Source organism: Oncorhynchus gorbuscha, linkage group LG02, assembly GCF_021184085.1.
Source record: "Oncorhynchus gorbuscha isolate QuinsamMale2020 ecotype Even-year linkage group LG02, OgorEven_v1.0, whole genome shotgun sequence".
In the NCBI taxonomy this organism is placed as follows: Eukaryota; Metazoa; Chordata; class Actinopteri; order Salmoniformes; family Salmonidae; genus Oncorhynchus; species Oncorhynchus gorbuscha.
This window is the reverse complement of record NC_060174.1, coordinates 85,355,785-85,380,907: the sequence shown is the minus strand read 5'-3', so window position 1 is coordinate 85,380,907 and position 25,123 is coordinate 85,355,785. Positions and strand designations below refer to the sequence as shown.

At 42.0% G+C, this 25,123-nt stretch overlaps 1 protein-coding gene across 22 annotated transcripts in view; it reads left to right on the top strand.

The window, feature by feature from the left end:
• The window catches only part of LOC124011985 (neural cell adhesion molecule 1-like), a 332,951-nt gene extending 309,968 nt beyond the window's left edge, over nt 1-22,983 (top strand). For 16 of the 22 annotated variants that reach the window (XM_046325346.1, XM_046325330.1, XM_046325312.1 and 13 more), the window contains 4 exons: nt 12,248-12,455; nt 12,655-12,768; nt 13,317-13,865; nt 21,623-22,983. In XM_046325346.1, the coding sequence (XP_046181302.1) occupies nt 12,248-12,455; nt 12,655-12,768; nt 13,317-13,865; nt 21,623-21,752 (1,001 nt within the window). In that variant the 3' untranslated portion in view covers nt 21,753-22,983. Of the gene's footprint in view, nt 1-3,497; nt 4,799-12,247; nt 12,456-12,654; nt 12,769-13,316; nt 13,866-21,622 lie in introns of those variants that run through there. The other 6 variants (XM_046325424.1, XM_046325429.1, XM_046325444.1 and 3 more) reach the window with 2 other exon arrangements.
• Nucleotides 22,984-25,123: the final 2,140 nt, after the last annotated feature.

Here is a 25,123-nt window from a genome sequence, read left to right as displayed (position 1 = left end):
GCCAGAGCAGGTTCACGGACACCGTCCAAGTTCCCTTTTTATGTACTTCTTTATTACATTTGAGTTATTTTGCCACTACATGTGTTGCAGTGCTAATGCCAGTGCCAGTTGTTTTTATGCGAAGCGTGTGGGTCTTTGAGGGAAAAAAAAGGGGGGGTATATTTTAAGCTAAACATCTGCACTGACGTAAGGTCCACAGCTGTTATTGGTAAATGTGACCGAAAACAGCTGCTATGTCATAAATCCAGACTCGCTCTGTGTTATATTTTGGCTATGCAACTTATTAGCTAAATAAATATAAGTGAGTGCATATGATATGAAGTTTACTATTTTTGTTTACTTTATCCTCTTCATACAGTTCCAGTCAAAAGTTTGAACACACCTACTCATTCAAGGGTTTTTCTTTATTTTTTGTCTTTATTACATTGTAGAATAATAGTGAAGACATCAAATCTATTAAATAACACATATGGAATCATGTAGTAACCAACAAAATGTTAAGCAACTCAGAATGTATTTTGTATTTGAGATTTTTCAAAGTAGCGACGCTTTGCCGTGATGACAGCTTTGCACACTCTCTAGAAAATTGTAAAAATAAAGAAAAATCCTTGAACTCTTGTAGGCGTATCCAAACTTTTGACTGGTACTGTCTGTATATATATATATATATATTCCTAAAAAGTAAACTTCAATCGATGTTCCTCAGTGCAGGTCAAGTTAAAAACAAGGTAAGGTTGAATAAAGAAAATACTGACCCACTTGTTTTCACGTCTCCTGGAAGGATTGATATTTTGAGCGTGCTCAATACTGAGCGTGCAAGTGTCACTGGAGTCCTAAATTGACCAATCCAAATCTCCCTGGCTAAGGTTGACATGGAGTAACGCTATTAAAAAGCAATTCACTTTTGCAGTTTTAGTAACATGACCCATTAATCCATTTCACATGCCATTTGATATCGCCTTGACATTGTAACCAGTTTTTATTTTTGAATGTGTGTTTTGCTTGGGCAACTCTTCCGCATGGAGAATTTGATTTAATTACTCTATCCTTGATGTGCTCTCACATCCAGGGGCTTGCCCATTGTTTAAATTATACAAACAGTATGATCTGTACTGTAATTGTTGTGAGAACACACCTGTTGTTAATTAACCAGGGAGAATGTCCTATAAGTGTTATTATAAACCGGGTAGTTTGGGTCCTGGATGCTGATTGGCTGAAAGCTGTGGTATATCTGACAATCTACCACGGGTATGACACAAAATTACTTGTTTACTGTTCTAATTATCTTGGTAACCAGTTCATAATTGCAATAAGGCACTTTGGGAGTGTGTAGTATACAGTGGGGCAAAAAAGTATTTAGTCAGCCACCAATTGTGCAAGTTCTCCCACTTAAAAAGATGAGAGGCCTGTAATTTTCATCATAGGTACACTTCAACTATGACAGACAAAATGAGAAAATAAATCCAGAAAATCACATTGTAGGATTTTTAATTAATTTATTTGCAAATTATGGTGGAAAATAAGTATTTGGTCGATAACAAAAGTTTATCTCAATACTTTGTTATATACCTTTTGTTGGCAATGACAGAGGTCAAACGTTTTCTGAAGTCTTCAAAAGGTTCTCACACACTGTTGCTGGTATTTTGGCCCATTCCTCCATGCAGATCTCCTCTAGAGCAGTGATGTTTTGGGGCTGTTGCTGGGCAACACAGACTTTCAACTCCCTCCAAAGATTTTCTATGGGGTTGAGATCTGGAGACTGGCTAGGCCACTCCAGGACCTTGAAATGCTTCTTACGAAGCCACTCCTTCGTTGCCCGGGCGGTGTGTTTGGGATCATTGTCATGCTGAAAGACCCAGCCACATTTCATCTTCAATGCCCTTGCTGATGGAAGGAGGTTTTCACTCAAAATCTCACGATACATGGCCCCATTCATTCTTTCCTTTACACGGATCAGTCGTCCTGTCGTTCCACCCCCATGCTTCACAGTAGGTATGGTGTTCTTTGGATGCAACTCACTATTCTTTGTCCTCCAAACACGACGAGTTGAGTTTTTACCAAAAAGTTATATTTTGGTTTCATCTGACCATATGACATTCTCCCAATCTTCTTCTGGATCATCCAAATGCTCTCTAGCAAACTTCAGACGGGCCTGGACATGTACTGACTTAAGCAGGGGGACACATCTGGCACTGCAAGATTTGAGTCCCTGGCGGTGTAGTGTGTTACTGATGGTAGGCTTTGTTACTTTGGTCCCAGCTCTCTGCAGGTCATTCACTAGGTCCCCCCGTGTGGTTCTGGGATTTTTGCTCACCGTTTTTGTGATCATTTTGACCCCACGGTGTGAGATCTTGCGTGGAGCCCCAGATCGAGGGAGATTATCAGTGGTCTTGATGTCTTCCATTTCCTAATAATTGCTCCCACAGTTGATTTCTTCAAACCAAGCTGCTTACCTATTATATATTCAGTCTTCCCAGCCTGGTACAGGTCTACAATTTTGTTTCTGGTGTCCTTTGACAGCTCTTTGGTCTTGGCCATAGTGGAGTTTGGAGTGTGACTGTTTGAGGTTGTGGACAGGTGTCTTTTATACTGATAACAAGTTCAAACAGGTGCCATTAATACAGGTAACGAGTGGAGGACAGAGGAGCCTCTTAAAGAAGAAGTTACAGGTCTGTGAGAGACAGAAATCTTGCTTGTTTGTCGGTGACAAAATACTTATTTTCCACCATTCCTCCATTATTAAAAATCCTACAATGTGATTTTCTGGATTTTCTTTTCTCGTTTTGTCTGTCATAGTTGAAGTGTACCTATGATGACAATTACAGGCCTCTCTTATCTTTTTAAGTGGGAGAACTTGCACAATTGGTGGCTGACTAAATACTTTTTTGCCCCACTGTAAGCAATATGGCCAGAAGGGGGTCGAGTATATGGCCAATATTATACCACGGCTGTATCCAGCCAATCCGCGTTGTGTCGTGCTTCAGAACAGCCCTTTGCCGTGGTATATTGGCCATATACCCGACCTCCTCGGGCCATATTGCTGAAATATATGTGTCTCTGTCGATATTTCCCATCACGCAGCACCTTTAACTATTCTCTGACCTTTCACCTTTGCTTGCTGTGATACACGTAATTTGTTGTGCTACTAACATGCTATTGATTTATTTTTTACTTTGATCCTCTAACTTGCTTGGATTTCCTTTTTTATTCCCTTGTTTAGTCTCAATGAACTTTTCGAACTTGCGTTTCTGTATTTCTGACCTATTTTCTATCTCTCTTTTTTCTCTCTCCCTTTTCCTATTTCTCTCCCACCTCCCCTTCTCTCCTTGTGCTGTCTTCATGTGTGGTCTTGGGCACCTCTGGACCTTTACGTTTGTCATACACTAAATTGTTGTTGTTTTTTTGGTGTAAACTTTTATTTGCCACTTTTTTACTGTGAATATCTGTGGACAATCTTTGTGTTTTGTGTGGTTCTGTCTGTGTTTTTGTGGTCTCAGCTACCCTTGGTTGCTTGTGTGTGAAATACACTCTGGCGTCTCTCATCCTCTCCATGCTGACTGTGTTCTTGCTCTCATAAACTGGGTTTCGCTTAAGGAGAGAGGATAGCTTTGCCTTCAAATCTCGGCCAGACCCCTTTGTTTTTTATGCCCTTTGACCCTTGTGCAGACGTACACACACACACATGCTCACACACACACACATGCACGCACACGCACGCACACACACACACACACACACACACACAAAAGACGAATAATCAAGACATCAGTTTTATGTTAAAGGGTTAAAATGGGGTGCTTGGTACTTATATCATTCTGAATGTTTTGGATTTTTTTTTGTCATATATTTTTATTTTACATAAAGTAAAAATTGTGGATTTGAATAAGGCAGCATTGAAAAAGTTATGTTATACCACACAATGGACATGAGTCATATTGGGACATTGTAGAAAAAAACAGTGCTTACCTTGTGTATTTGTGTATTTGGATAAAAGCTTCAATTGCCACTTTACATAACAGGGAAAGCACATTTTTCAGAAGATTTTTGCAATGGTTAAGATAAGTCATGAAGATCATCTCAACTTTCTTACGTCTTCTCATTTCTTTTCATAGTCAAGGCTTGTTTGAACGGGATGATTCAATGAAGAACAAGCTACTGCCTTGTCTGTTTGAAGGTCATTCAAATGATGTTTTGTGACAAAGTGTACATAATATTTTCAAAGGATCTTCAGAACAAAATATAGGCTGTTCTTTTTGTTCTTTCTTTTGTTCTCTTTTTACCTGAAAACAGAAAATGCTCAAAATTAATGCTACAGCTGTTTACAACTAAAATCTGTCAGTCATTTTCAATAATGTGAAATGATTGTATTCTATGACACATTTTTGTAGGTACATACCAGTGTGTTTCCATGCTGTAATCATTGTAGGTTTTAAGAAGAAATGATAAAATAGTGTGTTATGACTTTTTTTTTTAATAACAGCTAGAGCTTGATACTTGCATACTGAAATGCAAGAGTGTGACACAGTGCTGACTTCTGTTGACTGTTCATCCTCAGAAATGCTAAGTTTGTTTTAGCCCATATCTTGTGCTCGTCTGATACTTGAACAAAGTATCATATATCATGGGGTTGTAAACCAAGGTTAGGACTGTCCCTAAAGCCTGACTGCACTGAAAACACCCTGCCATGGGAAAGAGAGATCGATGTCCTTTGTTCAAAACTCAGATGAGCATTTTTTAATTGACTCTGAAGGTAATAAAGTGATGCACCTGGAGTTTGGCTCCTGGGTTCGCATGTGCCAATCCCATTGTTTGGTTCTTCTTTCATACAAGCAAGTGCTACTCCTTAAAGACGCCCGCCAAGTTTTCATAGGCGACAGCAGGTTGAGTTGAAACTTGTCGCTTTTATGATATCAAGTAGGGAGAGTAATCTGTCTAGAGATAAGGAGCACACTATGTGGATCGTTTTGAACCTGTTTGGGTACCCATATGTTCACTTTTTGAATCCATGCAATACCTTAACCGTACTATACTACTATGCAAAGTCATACCCAGAGGGCAAAACCGGTTGCAATGGTGTCAGGCCGACGTCTTTAGTGCCCTACATAGTCAGGTTGCATAATGATTGTAAAATGACAAATGTCCAGATAACCTGGTTGTAATCTAGTTATCTGACCTGATAACAAAGTATTATGTATTTCCCAGGCATATTGATGCCATGAAAAAGACAGCAAAACCTGGTTCTATTTGACCAGATAACCAGTTTACAATCAGAGAACGACAACATTATGACATCCCATGCCAAATGTTGCCCGCTGGTTAGGACACTAATGCTTCATAGGATAATGACTAATCTCTTACCTTGGATATTTTTTATTAATGGTGTTATTGACTGTGTTTCTCTCCTACTTCCTGTATTCTGTTTGGTATCTGCAGGAGGATCTGAGAAATGTGCGGCAAACACCTGAATGTCTGTTACAAATATTTGATGCTCTGTGCTGACAGTGCATGTCTCTGTGTTTCTCAGTTTCCAAGAAAGCTTTGTGAGCCGACCCCATCTGTGTTAAAATGTGTGATGTGATTTATCGCACTTTTTAAGATGTAGACGGAACGGCGGGAAAACAAGCATCATAACTCTGCCCTGCAGGTGATTGCTTACTCTCTCTCCTGCTCTTAGCAATGGCAGTAAATAAAGAGTTGCCTGTCGGAGCTAGTGCCGCCACAGAGGGTGACTCAACTTTATAGACTTTCGGAGAATATGGCCAATTAGTGTGAGAGGAAATTACAATTGGCCGCTCAGCTGTACTCAGCGCCTCTACCTCTCTTCAGAGATCTTATGCCTCTTATGCCTCTAGAAGGTCAGCATCCCGGAGTCACCTCATCACTGTTGATGTTGAGACTGGTGTTTTGCGGGTACTATTTAATGAAGCTGCCAGTTGAGGACTTGCGAGGCATCTGTTTCTCAAACTAGACACTCTAATGTACTTGTCCTCTTGCTCAGTTGTGCACTGGGGCCTCCCAGTCCTCTTTCTATCCTGGTTAGAGCCAGTTTGTTCTGTGAAGGGAATAGTACACAGCGTTGTACGAGATCTTCAGTTTCTTTGCAATTTCTCGCCTGGAATAGCCTTTATTAGTCTAAAGAAGGCCAGTTTTATTGCTTCTTTAATCACACAACAGTTTTCAGCTGTGCAAACATAATTGCAAAAGGGTTTTCTACTGATCAATTAGCCTTTTAAATTGATCAACTTTGATTAGTTAACACAATGTGTAATTGGAACACATGAGTGATGGTTGCTGATAATGGGCCTCTGTACGCCTATGTAGATATTCCATAAAAAAATCTGCTGTTTCCAGCTACAATAGTCATTTACAACATTAACAATGTCTACACTGTATTTCTGATCAATTTGATGTTATTTTAATGGACAATTTTTTTTTCAGAAACATGGACATTTCTAAGTGACCCCAAACTGTTGAATGGTAGTGTATGTTCCGCCCCCTGTGGCTGAATCTAGTTAATGATCCCTGGTGTACACTATGTGAGGCCACTGGGCTTTCATTTCTCAAAGCTGTTTTTACTTGGCTCGGAGAATGTTATATACTGTGAATATAAATACTGATTGAATGATTGTCATGGTAACTACCTGATGGTGCTGTTTATACTAGGCTAAAACCCGGTAAAGCAATTTGCCAGGACTTTCTTTGAGTTGTTCCCTAGCACTGCTGCAGTCGCTGAAAAGCATGTTCCTATCAGCTCCCTGGTGCATGGTATTAATAAATGAGCTGCCCTCCAATACATTAGCTGTAGACATATGAGGGGTATATTGAAGTTTATATCAACAACGGCAGAAAGCACAAATCTCAACTATCAGTTGCACTATACTCTGTGCTAGACTTATAGAAATTTATGCCATGGGTATCCATTTTGACTCAGATCTGGTGACTCACTCAGGTAATGACATTTACGACCATTTCCGATGTTTTCCCTGATGAGAATTTTATATTATTTGAACATACCATTTGCAAGGTATCGGAATATACAATACAGTACTGCACTGCATGGTGCAAGTCTTTGTCAACTATTGCCAGTATATATTTTTTTACTACTGTCATATCATCCCTCTTTATGCGTAATGTGGAATTACAATATGCAGTCAACAACATGATTTCAAAGAAGAGCAATCAGTGACAGTGAAAGATACAGTAAGCTCTAGTCTGACTAGACGCTACAAGTCTACAAATACATAAATCAAGTGTGTATCTGAATTTGTGTTTCTGCCACACACAGTATCCTCCCTTTCAAGGTACCAGTGTCGAGTGGATTTGCATAAATGTACACAAATCAAATCATCAAATGTTATTTGTCACATGCACCGAATACAAGTACTGTTAAATGCTTACTTACAAGCACTTAAAATTCTTAGGGCTGCAATCCCGTTAACAGCACCGATATGACAACAGCCAGTGAAAGTGCAGGGCGCCACATGCAAAACTACAGAAATCTCATAATTAAAATTCCTCAAACACACATGCATTTTATACAGTTTTAAAGGTAATATTGTTGTTAATCCCACCACAGTGTCCGATTTCAAATAGGCTTTACAGCGAAAGCACCACAAACGATTGTTAGGTTACCACCAACTCACAGAAAAATTCCAGCCAAAGAGAGGAGTCACAAAAGGCACAAAGAGAGATAAGGTTAATCACTAACCTTTGATGATCTTCATTAGTTTACACTCATAGGACTTCATGTTACACAATACATGTATGTTTTGTTTGATAAAATTCATATTTATATGAATCTCAGTATACATTGCCGCGTTACGTTCACTAGTTCCAAAAACATCCGGTGATATTGCAGAGAGCCACATCATTTTACAGAAATTCTCATTGTAAATGTTGATAAATACAACTGTTAGACATGGAAATATAGATATACCTCTTCTTAATGCAACCGCTGTGTCAGATTTTAAAAAAACTTTACGGGAAAAAAAACATGCAATAATCTGAGATGGCGCTCAGATTATCTGCCATGTTGGAGTCAACAGAAATCAGAAATCACATTATAAATATTCCCTTACCTTTGACGATCTTCATCAGAATGCACTCCCAGGAATCCTAGTTCCACAATAAATGCTTGATTTGTTTGATAATGTCCATTATTTATGTCCAAGTAGATAGTTTTGTTAGCGCGTTTAGTACACAAATCCAAACGCTCGTGCAGGTCCAGCCGAACGTCGGACGAAACTTATATTACAGGTCGAAGAAACTTGTCAAACTAAGTATAGAATCAATCATTAGGATTTTGTTATCATAAATCTTCAATAAAGTTCCAACCGGAGAACTCCTATGTCTGTAGAGAAGCCATGGAAGACAGGTCGCTATATCATGTGAAATGCGTGTGACCAGGACCTGGCTCTCTGCCAGACCACTGACTCAAAGAGCTCCCATCCGGCTCCACAACACAGTAGAAGCCTTATTCAAGTTTATAATGACGGTTGACATCTAGTGGAAGCCCTAGGAAGTGCAACTTTATCCATATCCCACTGTGTATTCAATGGGGGCTGGGTTGAAAATCGACCAACCTCAGATTTCCCACTTCCTGTTTGGATTTCTTCTCAGGTTTTTGCCTGCCATATGAGTTCTGTTATACTCACAGACATCATTCAAACAGTTTTAGAAACTTCAGAGTGTTTTCTATCCAATACTAATAATAGTATGCATATATTAGCAACTGGGACTGAGGAGCAGGCAGTTTACTCTGGGCACCTCTGTGTACCTTTCATCCAAGCTACTCAATACTGCCCCTGCAGCCATAAGAAGTTAAACAACAATGTAGTTTTAAGAAAAATAAGAGTTAAGAAGATACTGACTAAATACATTTATAAAAGTAGCAAAATAACGAGACTATATACAGTACATGGGGTAACGGTACCAAGTAAATGTGCGGGGGTATAGGTTAGTCAAGGTAATTGAGGTAATATGTACAGTACATGTGGGTAGGGGTAAAGTGACTGCATAGATAATAAAGAGTGAGTAGTTGTAGCGTAAAAATAAATTCTAATTTAAAAAAAGGGGGGGTCAATGCAAATAGTCCGGGTAGCTATTTGGCTTGGGGCCATGACTGCTTTTTGGACCTAGACGCTCCAGTACCGCTTGCCATGCGGTAGCAGAGAGAACAGTCTATGACTAGGATGGCTGGAGTCTTTGACAATTTTTAGGGCCTTCCTCTGACACCACCAGGCATAGAGGAAGCTTGGCCCCAGGGATGTACTGGGCCGTATGCACTACCCTCTGTAGCGCCTTGCGGTCCTTTCTTTGCAGCCAAGTCTCAATCAGTCTCCTTAAACATATTTTATTGATCCTGGAGCACAAACATTACCTACTGTTTGCCGACATCACTTTGTGTATTACAGTAAGATAAGACCCAGGCATCCTGGTAATTTGGAAGGAATGCTCTCAATACATTTCAATGGGAATGAGCACTTTGCTTGAATTTTTTAATAAAGGGTGCAATATGAAGAAATCGCTCTGTGATTTCCTGGTTGCTAAAGTTCAAATAGTTTGCCTAATTTTAGTTTATCTGTCAAAGTAAGCAATATATAGTGTCCCATCTAAATCACTTTGACATATCTTTTTAATAACCTACAATTTAGCATTTTCAGGTGTACAAAACCAAAAAGTAAATGAAGCGAAAACCAAACTTAAGAAGGGGAAGCATAGAAACAGCATAGAAACAGCCCACTTCTTAGTCTTGCTTTCAATGAGAATGACATATCTATAACACACATTTCTTTTTGTTTTTACACCTTTTTCTCCCCAATTTCATGGTATCCAATTGTTTAGTAGCTACTATCTTGTCTCATCGCTACAACTCCCGTACGGGCTCGGGAGAGACGAAGGTTGAAAGTCATGCGTCCTCCGATACACATCCCAACCAAGCCGCACTGCTTCTTAACACAGCGCGCATCCAACCCGGAAGCCAGCCGCACCAATGTGTCAGAGGAAACACCGTGCACCTGGCAACCTTGGCGTGCACTGCACCCAGCCCGCCACAGGAGTCACTGGTGCGCAATGAGACAAGGATATCCCTACCGGCCAAGCCCTCCCAAACCCTTCGCCCCACGGACCTCCCGGTCGCAGCCGGTTGCTACAGAGCGCGAACCCCGGGTCTCTGGTGGCACAGCTGGTGCTGCAGTACAGCGCCCTTAACCACTGCGCCACTCGGGAGGCCTATAACACACATTTCTATTGGGTCGCCCAAAAAGTAACAAATTGCAGCTTTAAAGTCTCTTCCCGTGCATTTCATTGAACTCAGAAAGGGAACCATGTCAATTAAATTGCATGATAGGTTCATATGACCCAACTACATTGGACCAGGTCTCTCTTGGAAAAGAGATGTTCTCAATGAGAACTTGAATTGAGTTCAACTACTCCTCTAGCCAGCACCTCGCATAAATAGGTGTGCGTTTCTTTTTCTTCTCAATGAGAAAAACCTGTAGAAATAAAGGTTTTTAAAAAATGCCTACCCTGGAGCCTTCCCTGTTTTGATGATGTTTTTCCAGTAAATCATAGAATTATTCAGTACCGGTTCATTTTATTGCATTGATTCTACTGTGTATATTGTGTGGTGTATTACTCTGACATTTGGACAACCTGACATTCTCAATATGACAAGAGCAAAGAGTAAGTCCTAATCAAGGATTGCCTGCGTTTTGCTTTAATTCAGAATAGAAATTGTTTCATATTTGACCCATAACAAAGCTAACAAAGATTGGAGTTAAAATTTTGATCCGGCATCAGAATTCTAGCTAACCTGTTTGTCATATGTAGAGCATTGTGTGTCAAATCAACCATACTCCAAATGCTCTTGTTTGTATTGAACTAACAGGAGTTTTAGATTATTCTGTCAGAGCAAATCTCTGATCTCTTTGTGTGTCGGTATACTGAATGCAAATTAGGTGCAAATGATTTCAAAATGTGATTGTGTGAGATTGATTTGACACAAAGCATCGTAATACATTTTGTGTGAAACATTCATCTGTTTAACAGTTTTGTGGTTGGGTTACTAGCTCGCATTAACTCATGTTCATGATAATGTATGGTGTGTGTGTGTGTACATGTAGAACGATGTATGTGGAAGGCAGAGTATTAACAGTGTGGATGCATGCTCAACCATTGTAGTGGAGCAATGCATATTATAGATCCTTATTCATATTAATATTGTAGTATTTGACATAGTCCTGAATATAACCTTGTTCATTTTCTGGTAAGTACTGTAGCTCGTGTATGAAAACACAATGCATTGCCCTAATGATTGGCTTTATTTCCGCATTGTTTGTTTCTGTGTGCATTTGTTTGTGTCTATGTAAAAGAGATTGAAACATATTTGCACAATGTTTGATCTGACTGTCTTTCCACTGCTTTTTGCTGTCAACAATAGTGAGAGTGGGTAAGCGAAATACACATATGGGGTCATATAGGCATATGACCCTTACAGGCAGTGATGATATGAAAACAAGCATATTTATTTAACGTTGCCGTATCTTATTTTGGGAAAAGGTTGGTAGCATGAACCAGGTTTTCCAATGGTTGACCTGTTTATGAACTCAACTTTATGATTTTTGATTGACGCACCATTAGATTGCTTCATGTTCTAATGATTAGATTAGATTAGTATAGCATGTCGTGATTGGCATGTCTGGTGTGTTGCCTTAATATGGGTAATATATGTATCAGCTCACCTCTAATATAGTATCGTACATGGCTGATACATGCAATGGTGTGTCTAACATATTAACTTAGATAGTAACTGACAGTTGTTGATTGGTTGAATGCAACTAATGAAATGCTGTGTGATTTCCCTAGGCCCAAGATTGTGGTGTTTGATAATCAGACCATCAACCTATTTTTAATCATAACAGATCAAATCAAGTGCCGAAATTAGTTGTGTCACTCTGAAGTTTTTGGAGTAGAATATGTAATGATTTGGCCCAGAGCCTACTAAAAGAACAACAACACACTTGAGGCCTGGAGGGAAGCAGTCTGACATTCTGAAGTTATGGATGAAAGGTTGGAGATAAAAGCTGACTCCGCATTTCTGTCTCTATCTTTTCCTCGCTCTCTGTAACTTTCTCTTTAACTCCCTCTCTTCCCGTATTTTCTCCCTCCCTCTAACTTTCTCTCCACTCTCTCTGTCTTCCTTATTCTGTCTCTCTTCTCTCTCTTCCTTCTCTTTCCTTCATTCCAGACACCATGACTAGCGGCTCAGGCCTGGGCACGGGGGCCATCGTGGGGATCCTCATCGTGGTCTTTGTGCTGCTGCTGGTGGGTGTCGACGTGACCTGCTACTTCCTCAACAAGTGTGGCTTCCTCATGTGCATTGCCGTTAATTTTTGCGGCAAGTCTGGACCTGGAGCAAAGAACAAGGACATCGAGGAGGGCAAAGCAGCATTCATGTGAGTCTCTCTTCTTCTCTTCTCCCTGGCCCCCTTGCTTTTCTCTCTGAAATGCTGTATGCACTTTGAGCAGTAGCTACTCCCAGACACTAGACCACAGTTTGGCAGTGCAGAATTGCAGTGTTTTTAACCAAAACGACTCACTACAGTATAGTTGTACTGCACCAATATTTATTCAAAACTATTTTTCCCCTTACAGAAAGGACGAGTCAAAGGAGCCCATCGTGGAGGTGAGGACAGAGGACCGCACCCCGAACCATGAAGGGGGGGGACCCACAGAGCCCAATGAGACCACCCCTCTTACCGAGCCCGAGTGAGTACTCCAGCACTGGCTGTAGGTAGACCCCCTGCACTAGGGTTGCCTTACACTGGAAAACCCATACTAATCATGTGATATGTCTATGTATAAGATATACTTCTTAATCCATGACAGCAGTTGAGCATTTTGATCATGTGTTTGCTGACATATTGGCTAAACTAATTGATAAAAGAATGTGAGAATGGAATATCAACACCAAATACTGAAGATGTGCTCTGATGTTTGTTGTTTACGCTAATGGTAACAAACATAGCTAGTTGTTGTGTGTACCAGCCTTTAACACTTAATAACCTAGACCCTAAACTGATTTTGGTTTAATTTGCTTTAGTTTGCTTAAGATAGTGTTTGTGTCTATCCCTCACTGCACTTTAACGTTTTGAATCTCTAGTTCTTTGCTTTATCACTGCATGTAGCACTCACTTTGGATGTGTGTTTGTGCCTTGGTCTCCCCTCCCTACCCGTCCCTGCTCTCTCTCTCTCCTCTCTCACCCTCTCGCTGCTCGATGGCTCGTCTCTTTCCTGCTCTCCTCCTCTACTCACAGGCACACTGCTGACACTACTGCCACCGTGGTGGACTTGCTCCCCTCTATCGCCACTAACTCTGACCCCGTCACTGAGAGCTTTAGCACAGCCCAGAATAGCGAGACTACCACCCTCACTTCCAGCACAGCTGCCCCAACCCTTGCTCCCACCGAGGCCAAAACTTTCCCTAATAGCACCCCTGCCCCCATCATCCAGTCCAGCACGCCCAAAGCTAGCGCTCCCGCCGCTCAGTTTGCCGCACAATCTGACGTGGCTCCCCTCGTCGACCTAAGCGAGTCTCCAAAAGCAACGCCCTTGTCCGACCCTAAGCCCGCCACCCCCACAACCTCTTCCTTAGAGCCAGCCAAGGCCACCTCCAACCTCCCCTCTGCCAAAGCCGATGCCGCTTCACAGAGCCAGCCCGAACCCGTCCAAAGCACCCCTGCCAGCGACAGTCAGAATAAGGACTTACAGATAGACTGCCTGGCCAAGGATGTGTTTGATACACTGGGCAAAAGCTCAGAGGCCCCAGCAGACTCCACTGCTGCTCCCGCACCAGCCAAGGACGAGTATGACCTCCTCCCTTCCTCAGTCTGTTTTACTGTGTGTATGTTTTCGCTCACCCACCTCCACCACCACCACCTACTATATCCTCTGTCTGTTCTCATAGTTTTGGGCAACCTCCCTTTGTTACACTCTTTCTATCAATCACTATACTACTACTGCAGCCATTCAATCAGCTACATCGCCACGGATGACACCTAACGCTTTAACGAAGCGCGACATTCGCGACCCTGATCAGCAGACGAACCCTGCTATACTCTCTGGGCATCCTAAAGGCCTTCGGCCTAGAGTGCAAAGCCGGCCGGCCGGCGGAGACCGAAAGGGAGAAAGAGGGCGACGAAAAGGAGTGAGCAGGGCAGGAGATAAGCAGCAAAGGAAACAGGCAAGTCAGATCCGTAACCCATGGGATAAGGATTGGCTCTGCAAGCAGGCCGAACAAAACGCGACCTCGAGCGGACACCACAGGGAGAGAAGGTCGCATAATGAGCTAAGTAATGTAGGATGCATTTCCTGAGAACTGAAAAAAGGTGCCGCCAGTGGGTTGGGTACCACTGGTTACATCTTCTTATCTTGGCCCAGTACAGCCTCAGAGAGAGGGCCACTCCAAGGAGCCAGATCCTCCCAGGGTTTCTCCGCAGGGACCGACCAATAGGGAGTTTTTGCCACTGTCCGCCGTACACCGTCCCAAACACGGCGTGTTCTAAGGAGTAGAGGCTGGGCCAAGGCACCCCCCGAAGTACCAACTCACCCCATTTTCCGTCACCGGTTTGGAGCATCCGAAGGGCCCGTCAGTAGGAAAGTCCGTTGATTACGCCGAACATCCGCTCGTTCAACTAAGGCTGGGTTAAAAACTAGACATGAGGAGTTAATGGGAATTTTCGCCACGATTGTGTTGCTTCATGGTTATGTCCCGATATAAGGCCTCCGGTCGGTAGGTAGGCGGCTGATGCACAGCCCAAAAACCTAGAAATGTTCAAATCAAATCAAATGTTATTTGTCACATACACATGGTTAGCAGATGTTAGTGCGAGTGTAGCGAAATGCTTGTGCTTCTAGTTCCGACAATGCAGTGATAACCAACAAGTAATCTAGCTAACAATTCCAAAACTACTACCTTATAGACACAAGTGTAAGGGGATAAAGAATATGTACATAAGATATATGAATGAGTGATGGTACAGAGCGGCATAGGCAAGATACAGTAGATGGTATTGAGTGCAGTATATACATATGAGATGAGTATGTAAGCAAAGTGGCATAGTTAAAGTGGCTAGTGATACATGTATTTCATAAGGATACAGTATATACGTATACATATGAGATGAATAATTTAGGGTATGTAAACATTATATTAGGTAGCATTGTTTAAAGTGGAAAGTGATATATTTTACAATCATTTCCCATCAATTCCCATTATTAAAGTGGCTGGAGTTGAGTCAGTGTGTTGCAGCAGCCACTCAATGTTAGTGGTGGCTGTTTAACAGTCTGATGGCCTTGAGATAGAAGCTGTTTTTCAGTCTCTCGGCCCCAGCTTTGATGCACCTGTACTGACCTCGCCTTCTGGATGAATGCGGGGTGAACAGGCAGTGGCTCAGGTGGTTGTTGTCCTTGATGATCTTTATGGCCTTCCTGTGACATCGGGTGGTGTAGGTGTCCTGGAGGGCAGGTAGTTTGCCCCCGGTGATGCGTTGTGCAGACCTCACTACCCTCTGGAGAGCCTTACGGTTGAGGGCGGAACAGTTGCCGTACCAGGTGGTGATACAGCCTGACAGGATGCTCTCGATTGTGCATCTGTAGATGTTTGTGAGTGCTTTTGGTGACAAGCAAAATTTCTTCAGCCTCCTGAGGTTGAAGAGGCGCTGCTGCGCCTTCTTCACGATGCTGTCTGTGTGGGTGGACCAATTCAGTTTGTCTGTGATGTGTACGCCGAGGAACTTAAAACTTACTACCCTCTCCACTACTGTTCCATCTATGTGGATAGGGGGGTGTTCCCTCTGCTGTTTCCTGAAGTCCACAATCATCTCCTTAGTTTTGTCAAAGCTGGGTTTGGCGCATCAGGGTATCAAAGTGAAGAGATCTGACCGGCGGAACTCCTACAGTGGCCCGTGCTCCTCATGCGTAGCATGTAAAAATTGAGGTCGCGCAGGTTACGGCGAGTGCAACTATGACTCACTTAAGGTAGCCAAATGCCTCGTCATCTAATTAGTGACACGCATGAATGGATGAACGAGATTCCCACTGTCCCTACCTACTATCTAGCGAAACATAGAAACAAAATACATTTTTTTCTCAATCATTTTGTGTTGTTTTGTATCTTTTTGTTTTTATTTTACACATCATGTCATGATAAATGCCATATCAGAAGTTTTACCAAATCTGATAGATACGACAGAATTATGGCCTGAATGTTACTGCCACAATCATCTTCTGTGGTTGTTATCTCCTGAAAACAATCCTTCTTCATAACAACAATAAAATGCCATTATGATCATCGGCAGTATGAAAGGGCTTTGTTCTACGTTTCAGTCTTATCTCAGACAAACCCTTAGGATGATGAGGCAATGTCATGTTTTGTCATTAATTATCATGTCTTGTCCCTGTGCTTCCCCTTCTATTCGTTTCCCTCTGCTGGTCTTATTAGGTTCTTTCCCTCTTTCTATCCCTCTCTCTCCCCCTCCCTCTCTCACTCTCTCGCTCTCTCTTCTCTCTATCGTTCCGTTCCTGCTCCCAGCTGTTCCTATTCCCCTAATCAATCATTTAGTCTTCCCACACCTGTTCCCGATCCTTTTCCCTGATTAGAGTCCCTATTTCTCTCCTTGTTTTCCGTACCTGCCCTGTCGGATCCTTGTCTATATTCACCGTGCTGTGTCTATGTTTTGCCCTGTCGTGTCGTGTTTCCCTCAGATGCTGCGTGGTGAGCAGGTGTGTGAGTCTGCTAGGTTCAAGTGCCTTCCCGAGGCAACCTGCAGTTCTTGATCATGTCTCCAGTCTGTTCTCGTCTTTACGAGTAGTATTATGCCTTTTGTTTTGTTAAGTATCTTACTGGATTAAAAACTCTGTTTTCGCCAAGTCGCTTTTGGGTCCTCATTCACCTGCATGACAGGCAAACTCTGGGGTGAGATATTCCAGGAGCTTGATCTTGTCCCACACTTTTCACCCAGAACACCCCAAACAAAAAAACAAAACATCAGTGATGGATTATCAGGACTTAACGTTCATTACAATGAGGCTGTCGTCAACGGAGCATCGGTGTGATGAAGCAGGACTCATCAAGATTTGTCTTCATAGGTCTGGTGGGTCTGAGGCACCTCCTTCCCCGTCTCCACGGTGGTTTATCTTCCACACAACAACCAACCAGTCTTGTCAGGCGTCTTGAAGACTCACTACATTCCTGGACTTGTCCACTGAGGACCCCTTCTTCCACTTCCTCCCCAGGCTGTGCTATATAAGGCTGTGCTGCACCTATCCGCTGTATCTGACAATAAATCAAACTAAAAGAAATAAACAATGAATTATACTGATCCCTCTGTGTCCGTGGACAGTTGTTAGATGGTACTTTGATTTGACTGAGACTTGTTTGAAAGAAAGCCTTGACGGCTGGGTTTGAAGGCCACCCCTTAGAGGTTGTACTTTGAGAACCTAGGATCATCAATGTGTGAAAGCCCTTTGAGCTCTTGTGGGTAAATTATTTCCCCATTTGGTTCCTCTCAGCCAAAACACAGGCAGTAAGTTGATCTGCATTCTGTCCCTGGTGGTCATGTGTTAGGAAGTAGTGAACTACAGGTTGTTCAACTAGTAATTTAACTACGTTTTGCAGTAGCTTGATGGTACAATAGTTGAACTCAATTCAAATCTAGGTAGTGTAGTTCCAATTTGGACAGGAGCTAATAACTTTTTTTTGCCATGTAGCGGTGTAGCTAAATACTGGAACTACACAATACTTTTAATTTAAAAAATAATAAATATGGTTGAAGTAGGCAATCATTTCCTTTCTTTTTCGGCATCAGACCTGCTTAATTCTCATTATTCCACAATACTAACCTATTTGACAAATTGAACAGAAGGAAGCCTGTAAAATATTTTTTAAATCCCAAAACATGCATCCTGTTTGCAACAAGGCAGTAAAGTAATAGTGAAAAGAATGTGGCAAAACAATTAACTGTTTTGACCCGAATACAAAGTGTTAAGTTTGGGGAAAATCCAATACAACCCATTACTGAGTACCACTCTCCATATGTTTAAGCATGGTGGTGGCAGCATCATCTTATGGGTTTTGTTGTAATTGTTAAGGACTGGGAAGCTTTTCAGGATAAAAAATCAACAATATGGAGCTAAGCACAGGCAAAATCCTAGAGGAAAACCTGGTTCCCTCTGGTCAATGTAAATAGTTCAGCAGTCTTATGGCTTGGGGGTAGAAGCTGTTAAGGAGCCTTTTGGTCCTAGACTTGGCGCCCTGATACAGCTTGCAGTACGGTAGCAGAGAGAATAGTATATGTCTTGGGTGACTGCAGTCTTTGAGAATTTTTGGGCCTTCCTCTGATATCGCTTGGTATATAGGTCCTGGATGTCAGAATGCTTGGCCCCAGTGATGTACTGGGCCGTATACACTACCCTCTGTAGCGCCTTATGGTCAGATGCTCTCGATGGTGCAGCCGTAGAAGTTTTTGAGGATCTGGGGACCCATGCCAAATCTTCTCATTCTCCTGAGGGGAAAAGGTGTTGTCGTGCCCTCTTCACAACTGTCTTGGTGTGTTTGGACAATGATAGTTTGTTGGTGATGTGGACACGATCAGCTCTTTTGTCTTGCTCACATTGAGAGAGAGATTGTTGTCCTGGCACCACACTGCCAGGTCTCTGACCTCCTCCCTATAGGCTGTCTCATCGTTGTCGGTGATCAGGCCTGCTACTGTTGTGTTGTCAGCAAACGTAATCATGGTGTTGGAGTAGTGTTTGGCCACGCAATCGTGGGTGAACAGGGAGTACAGGAGGGGACTAAGCACACAACCCTGAAGGGACCCCCGTGTTAACGATCAGCATGGCAGATGTGTTGTAGCCTACCCTTACCACTTGGGGGCGGCCCTTCTGGAAGTCCAGGATCCAGTTGCAGAGGGAGGTGTTTAGTCCCATGGTCCTTAGCTAAGTGATGAGCTTTGTGGACACTATGGTGTTGAACGCTAAGCTATAGTCAATGAACAGCATTCTCACATAGGTGTTCCTTTTCTCCAGGTCGGAAACGGCAGTGTGGAATGCGATTGAGATGTGTTTGTTTGGGCTGTGTGCGAATTGGTCGGGTGGTCTAGGGTTTCTGGCATGATGGTGTTGATGTGAGCCATGACCAGCCTTTCAAAGCACTTCATGGCTACCGACATAAGTGCTACGGAGCGGTAATCATTTAGGCAGGTTACCTTCGCTTTCTTTGGCACAGGGACTATGGTGGTCTGCATGAAACATGTAGGTATTACAGACTTGGCCAGGGAGAGGTTGAAAATGTCAGTGAAGACACTTGCCAGTTGGTTCACCATTATTAATGAGACTTATGATGTTGCATGTGGAATAAGGTGCCTCATTTTCCCCTCCCACTCTCCTGCTAGTCCAGACCAGCCTAGCCTAGTTTCCCCTGCCCTGGCCAAACCCAGGCTGGTCAGTTTTTCCTCCAGGCAATAACAACGCCACACTTTAATAGCCGCCCAGGCTGTTATCCTAATTAGCTACATTTACAGTCTGCCACCATAGCAGGATTCATGGAGAAAAGCCTTTTAGGCTCCCAGTTTATCTGCATTGTCTAGCAGTTAATTAGGCCGACTTACCATTTGCTTCGGTGGTCCTGTCGTGACGGTATGCTGAACTGTTTTTTTTTCCTACGGCAACTTTAGTTTTGTCACTGTTGATACCATTCCTGTTCTACTCTCTACTGCCAAAGTCAGCCAGTGCTGAGATAAATGACCCTGTGACTTTTTCCCCCGTCAGCCAACCTGGTAATTTTATCGCTACTCTGACAAATTCAAACTTAGGGCGATACAGCACCAGACCTCTGACAGAGAACGCCACCTCTGAGGTCACAAAATGTCCACCGCAATAGTCCTGTCCTTGTCAGGTTGAAGATAGCCTGCGGTTTTCCACTCTTTAACTGCAGCCGGCAGAGTGCTTTGGCCCTGACACCGCCAAAGAGGAGAGTGCCTTTTCATGGATGCAACTGATGCCCGCTGAGCCACAAGGTGTTGGGTGGTGTTGTTGAATACACCCCCTGCATGGCCGGCCGGGCGGTCACCCACTGTGCCCAGCAGCAGCTGTCCTCCCAGAGAGGGTTATTGTGGACAAGGTAATGGAAGTCCTGATGCTGTCGTAATCAAACCCAAATCTCTGGGATCAGATACCTGGTGTGGAGTTTAGCTGACAGTAGGAGCCAGATCCCAGTGGACTCCAACAAAGCCCAGTCCACCAGGCGGATTGTGTAGATATTGTAGATAGTAAAGAAATAGCTTTTCCGCTTTGATGCCGCCACAATGACCCACAATGCCTCTCTGTCGCTAACGGAGGAGACCGGAGAGACTCAGGTCTTTATCAGCAATCATTCACCCCACTTCCTTGTTTTCTCTGTCATTGTGCCCTTATATACAGGGGCTTTTCATTAAGGGGGTTCCCTTGGTAGTAGAATACATGGTTTCCCAGGTATAATACAATGCCATGGTAGGTGAAATTCTCCAACATGGTTCTTTGCCATACAGAAGATCAGTACCATACTACTCAGATAACCTGGGAGTCCTCAAGCTTAGTTACTACCAGAGAGGGACCCAGGTGACAAGTCCATCCTTACTATCTAGCCCATAGCCGTTATTTGTCACCTGAAGTGTTTGAAGAATATTGTTGAACATAAAAGAGACAGTGGAAGAGGTTTGTGAAAAGCATAGGAAAACTGAGGCACACCGCACCAATTAAGACTCACTCCAAGTCACTTCAGGATTCTCAGCTCTACGGCTTGACCCATTTTGATCATTCATTAGCCGTTATGATTGGACTCACAGATACAGGATCGGAAGAGTCTTTTCCTTGAACAGTCAATCAATACAAACTAACCCCTGACTAATCATAGGGTGAAAGCAATTTAATGAGAAGTGCTCTACCCTGCTCTGTCACATCTGATGGGATACAAGTTTGACTCCATTTCATTGAATTATCAAAGTGCGATCTAAAGCCATTTGTGAAATTGCATGACTAGACAAAAATGTCTGACCCTGTCACAAAGCTATTGTACTTTACTGCACTTTTGGAGAGAATGAACTATAGTAATCAGTGACATCCTTTTTTTGCAGTCTTGAAGTGAATGTTTTGTAGTACAGTCAGTGATTTAATGTGGGAAGATTCCTCTCCATTCTCTGTTCTACCTATTCATCATTTGCTCCTCCTTCAATTCAGACCAACTGTATCTCCTCTCACAATTGTATTGATGTTCTGTTTGTGTGCCATTCCCTCATGTACCGTATCTCTGCTCTGTCATTTCCCAAATCACCATGCATTCTCCCATGAAATGTCTGTGACATCCGTGTGGCTGTCTTTGATGTCAGGATAGGATAGCAGAGCATATCCTGTTATGTGTGAAACACGTTTGGTTCCAGGGGATACAAATTCCCAGAAAAAACTCAAGCAATTATTTTACCTATTTTTTTAAGACAAAAAGCAGCTTAGAACAGACAGTTGTGTGCTACAAGAGATTGTGTATTCATCCCTTAAAGAATCTCTCTCTCTTCTGTGTGGTTCTCTCCAGCGGGAAAATCATGACAGAAGATAAAAGTTTAGCGCCAGAGATGGAGACAGAGGTGAAGAAAGCCCCGACCGAGGTGAAGACCATCCCCAATGAAGCTGCTCAGACAAACGGCAACGAGAGCAAAGCATGATCCCGACCGCGAGAAGGGAGGAGGGATCAGGGGAGGGTTCACGACAGTCCAGAGGAAAACGTCAAACACCACTCCATCAAATGACAAAAAGCTAAAAAAAAGGGTCTCTTTCTTCAGTGTCTTCTATTAGTTTTCCAAACAAAAGATGAGTTTGTGAGACATGTAGATTGGGAATAAGACCTCATGCACATGCCTTAGTGTTTCTTTCTTTCTTTATCTCTTATTCCTTTTGTAATTTCCTCTCTTTATTCACGGGAAGAAGGAAAATCCTTACCTCTAGTTCACTCTCCTTGTCCTCCTTTTGTATATAACATCAAAGTTACCAGTCTTTTAAATAGGACAGAAGCTAAATATCAGTTGGCATAGATAACCATGGGGGATTGTAGCTTTATTTCAGAACCATGCCTTTACGATGTGCACACATATAAATCCAACACCTTATCCACACACTATTTCCAGTTATGTTTTCACTTTGTTATGCAGTATTGCCATGAATATTTTCACTGCTAATGGATTATGAGTACGTTTTTCATGTTTGTCATGTTTAAATCATGTGCAAAAGTAACTGCCTTTTATTGTATCTTTATTTTTCATTTAGAATTTTTGAGAGCTAGAGATTAGCATTAGCATGTCTACTTTGCGGTAAAATATTTTTCCATATGTTCTTGTCTTTTTCTGTTTTCTTTTCGTTCCTGAATGTTTACACTGTGTTAACTATCCTAAGATTGTGTAGACACAGCAAAACAAAAGAAGACACCGTAGAAAGACAATGTTTCATTCCACAGAAATTACGCAATTTATTGACTCTAAGATTCCATTTTTTTTTGGTTAATTTGCTTTGGTTTTAATTTGGCAAGAACACACACTTTCTCTCTCTCACACACATACCTCTATATCTTTGTCGTTAAGTCTTCAATTAGAAGCGCTTTGGACCTGTTCCACACTCCAAGGGTTTCAGGGATCACCTTTAAACCCGAAAATGTTGCAGGTCCCAAGGGCTCACAGGGAGTGACGGGCATACAGAGTAGCATGGCCCACCATCTTGGCATACGGGAGAATGATGTAATCAAAGGCCGGATATGAGTGGTAGCAGATGAATGTACGAACAGAAGCCCTTAAAATAGCCTAGAAACAGTCCTGTGTATTCCCCTGTTTGATGGCTTTGTCCCATAAATTCAGATTACTGTGCCTGTTGCGAACAGCACTTCCGGTTTAGTGATTGGGCCACATCTCAAAATGTAAGGGAAGAAAAAAAGTTGGTGTTGTGTTTTTAAGCATATTTTTAAGCATATAAACACATTTAGTGGCCAGATTGATTCATTTCTTATTTAAGCCATAGTACTCCGGTGTGGATTTGGGAGAATCAAAACAAATATTCAATCTGAACTTTTTGTACAGTGTTTCTCATACTTTAGACTGCAAGCTTGTGCACTGTGAATGCGTGAATATCCTAGTGTGAATACAATGTGTTCTTTGTCATAGAATAAAAAACATATGCATAGTTTGGTTATGAAAGGTATAGCTAATAGTACAGATGAGAAAAAAGTTGGCAGCAACAAGCAAATAGACAATGACAAGATCAAAAAGACAATAAGGAGATGGTGCCTTCTGAAACATGTCAAAATGGCGGCATGCATTCCATCCTGCTCACTGTTTGCCTATTCCACCTCTAGGAGGCGACGGCGTAAGGTTTCACATCCTAATAGTTCTGTCCATCACCATGCCTTTTCTGAACGGTCCAAGGAAAACACAGGAAGAGTACTGACAATGTAACTGATTTGTAAAGTGTGAAAACAATACTAAACGGCTATGTCATTGAGTTATTGAATATGGAGGTGGTAGGTTGTTAGGTTGTGTCCACATTGTTTTCACATGGCTCCTCATTCACTATTTCTCCATGTGACTAATGCAAAAAACAATTTCATCCCCAAGCAAACAAGGAAAAACACCATTCATTCCAATGATTAACTCATGATAACTACACCAAGAGTTAAGTTTCAAAACAAACACATAACCTTGGACATTATTAAATAAGATCTCATTTGGCTTAAATGACTTGTAGTGCTCACGGTTTGTCAAAACAGAGCATCCAGCAATGAAGGTCAAATGTTTTTTTTCTTGACCTGAAACAAGCATGCAATGTACTTTTATCTTGGATTTAGATGGATTGCATTAGTGTGGCACAGAAAAGTCCCTGAAATAGGAATTGACCAAGGCTTTATCTGTTGTACATTGATCTTTTGAAGTGTATAAACTGTTGTCTGTTCCAAACTTTTAGTTTTCTTCAAAATAGACATCAAGTGCTTTTACTCCACAAGGTTATGTAATCTAAAGGGGTAGGTGTGTCAAAATGACACTGTTTCTGATTAAATGTGTATAAACCATACCTAACGATTATGTAATTTGAAAAAACATTATGGGTTTCTCTTATCCCAAAAAAAGCTGAAGACTGCTGTGGCTTTTGACCTGTATTTTCAAATGCAATTATAATGTGGGACCAATTTCTATATACGTTTCCATGGAAATGTTCACCAGTGCACCGTGCCATGGAACTTATTTCAGAAAACAAGTCAGGGAACAAAAAATGCTATACATTTATTTTGTTGAAAATTCAGTAAGAAGGAAAAACACTCTTTCTCTGACTTCCTCACTTCCTGAAAGTGACCACTTACCTGACACAGTTGGCTTGGTGAAAGTGAGGTGTCATCATATTGCTTTCACCTCACCAAACATGCCAGACTATTTCAAGGAATAGAGGAAGTATAAAAGTGTTTTTCAAGTGTTTGAATGGAGACTAGGGCCATATTAAGTAAGAAAACACTGTGGAACATTGCAGATAGAAATGCCATTGCTAGAGCTGACGTGATTTCTTATGTGTAGGCCCTACGAGATAGGTATTTTTGTTCTACATCATACATTTCTATCTAAACGCTGGTAAGCGTTGTGTCCTGCTGAACGCTGCCCAGCTATTCCAACAAGCTTTGAAGTCTCTTACTCCGATAGCCAAACAAAAGTCTGTAATGTTTAATTTTCAATCAGATAGGGGCCTTGTCCCTCCAAACCAAGACCTTTCCCAGTAACTTCCATTTTCATTCCTACCCACCATTCCTTGCTTTTGGGGGCCTTTTCTCTTATATACAGATTTTTACTAAGTGAAGCATTGGTACCACCTCTCTTTCCACTGTCACTGGTGTAAATACTGAGTACTAACCGAAAAAAAAACATTTTGACTTTACATTCTGTCAGAAATTGTGTTCAATAAAGTTAAAGAAAAAAATCATTGCGTAATTGACGTTTACTTAGCCACAACAATCACAAGAAGAAGCCCCTCGAAGAAAGTATTCTGAAGATGTTTTGTTGGAATTTCTGTT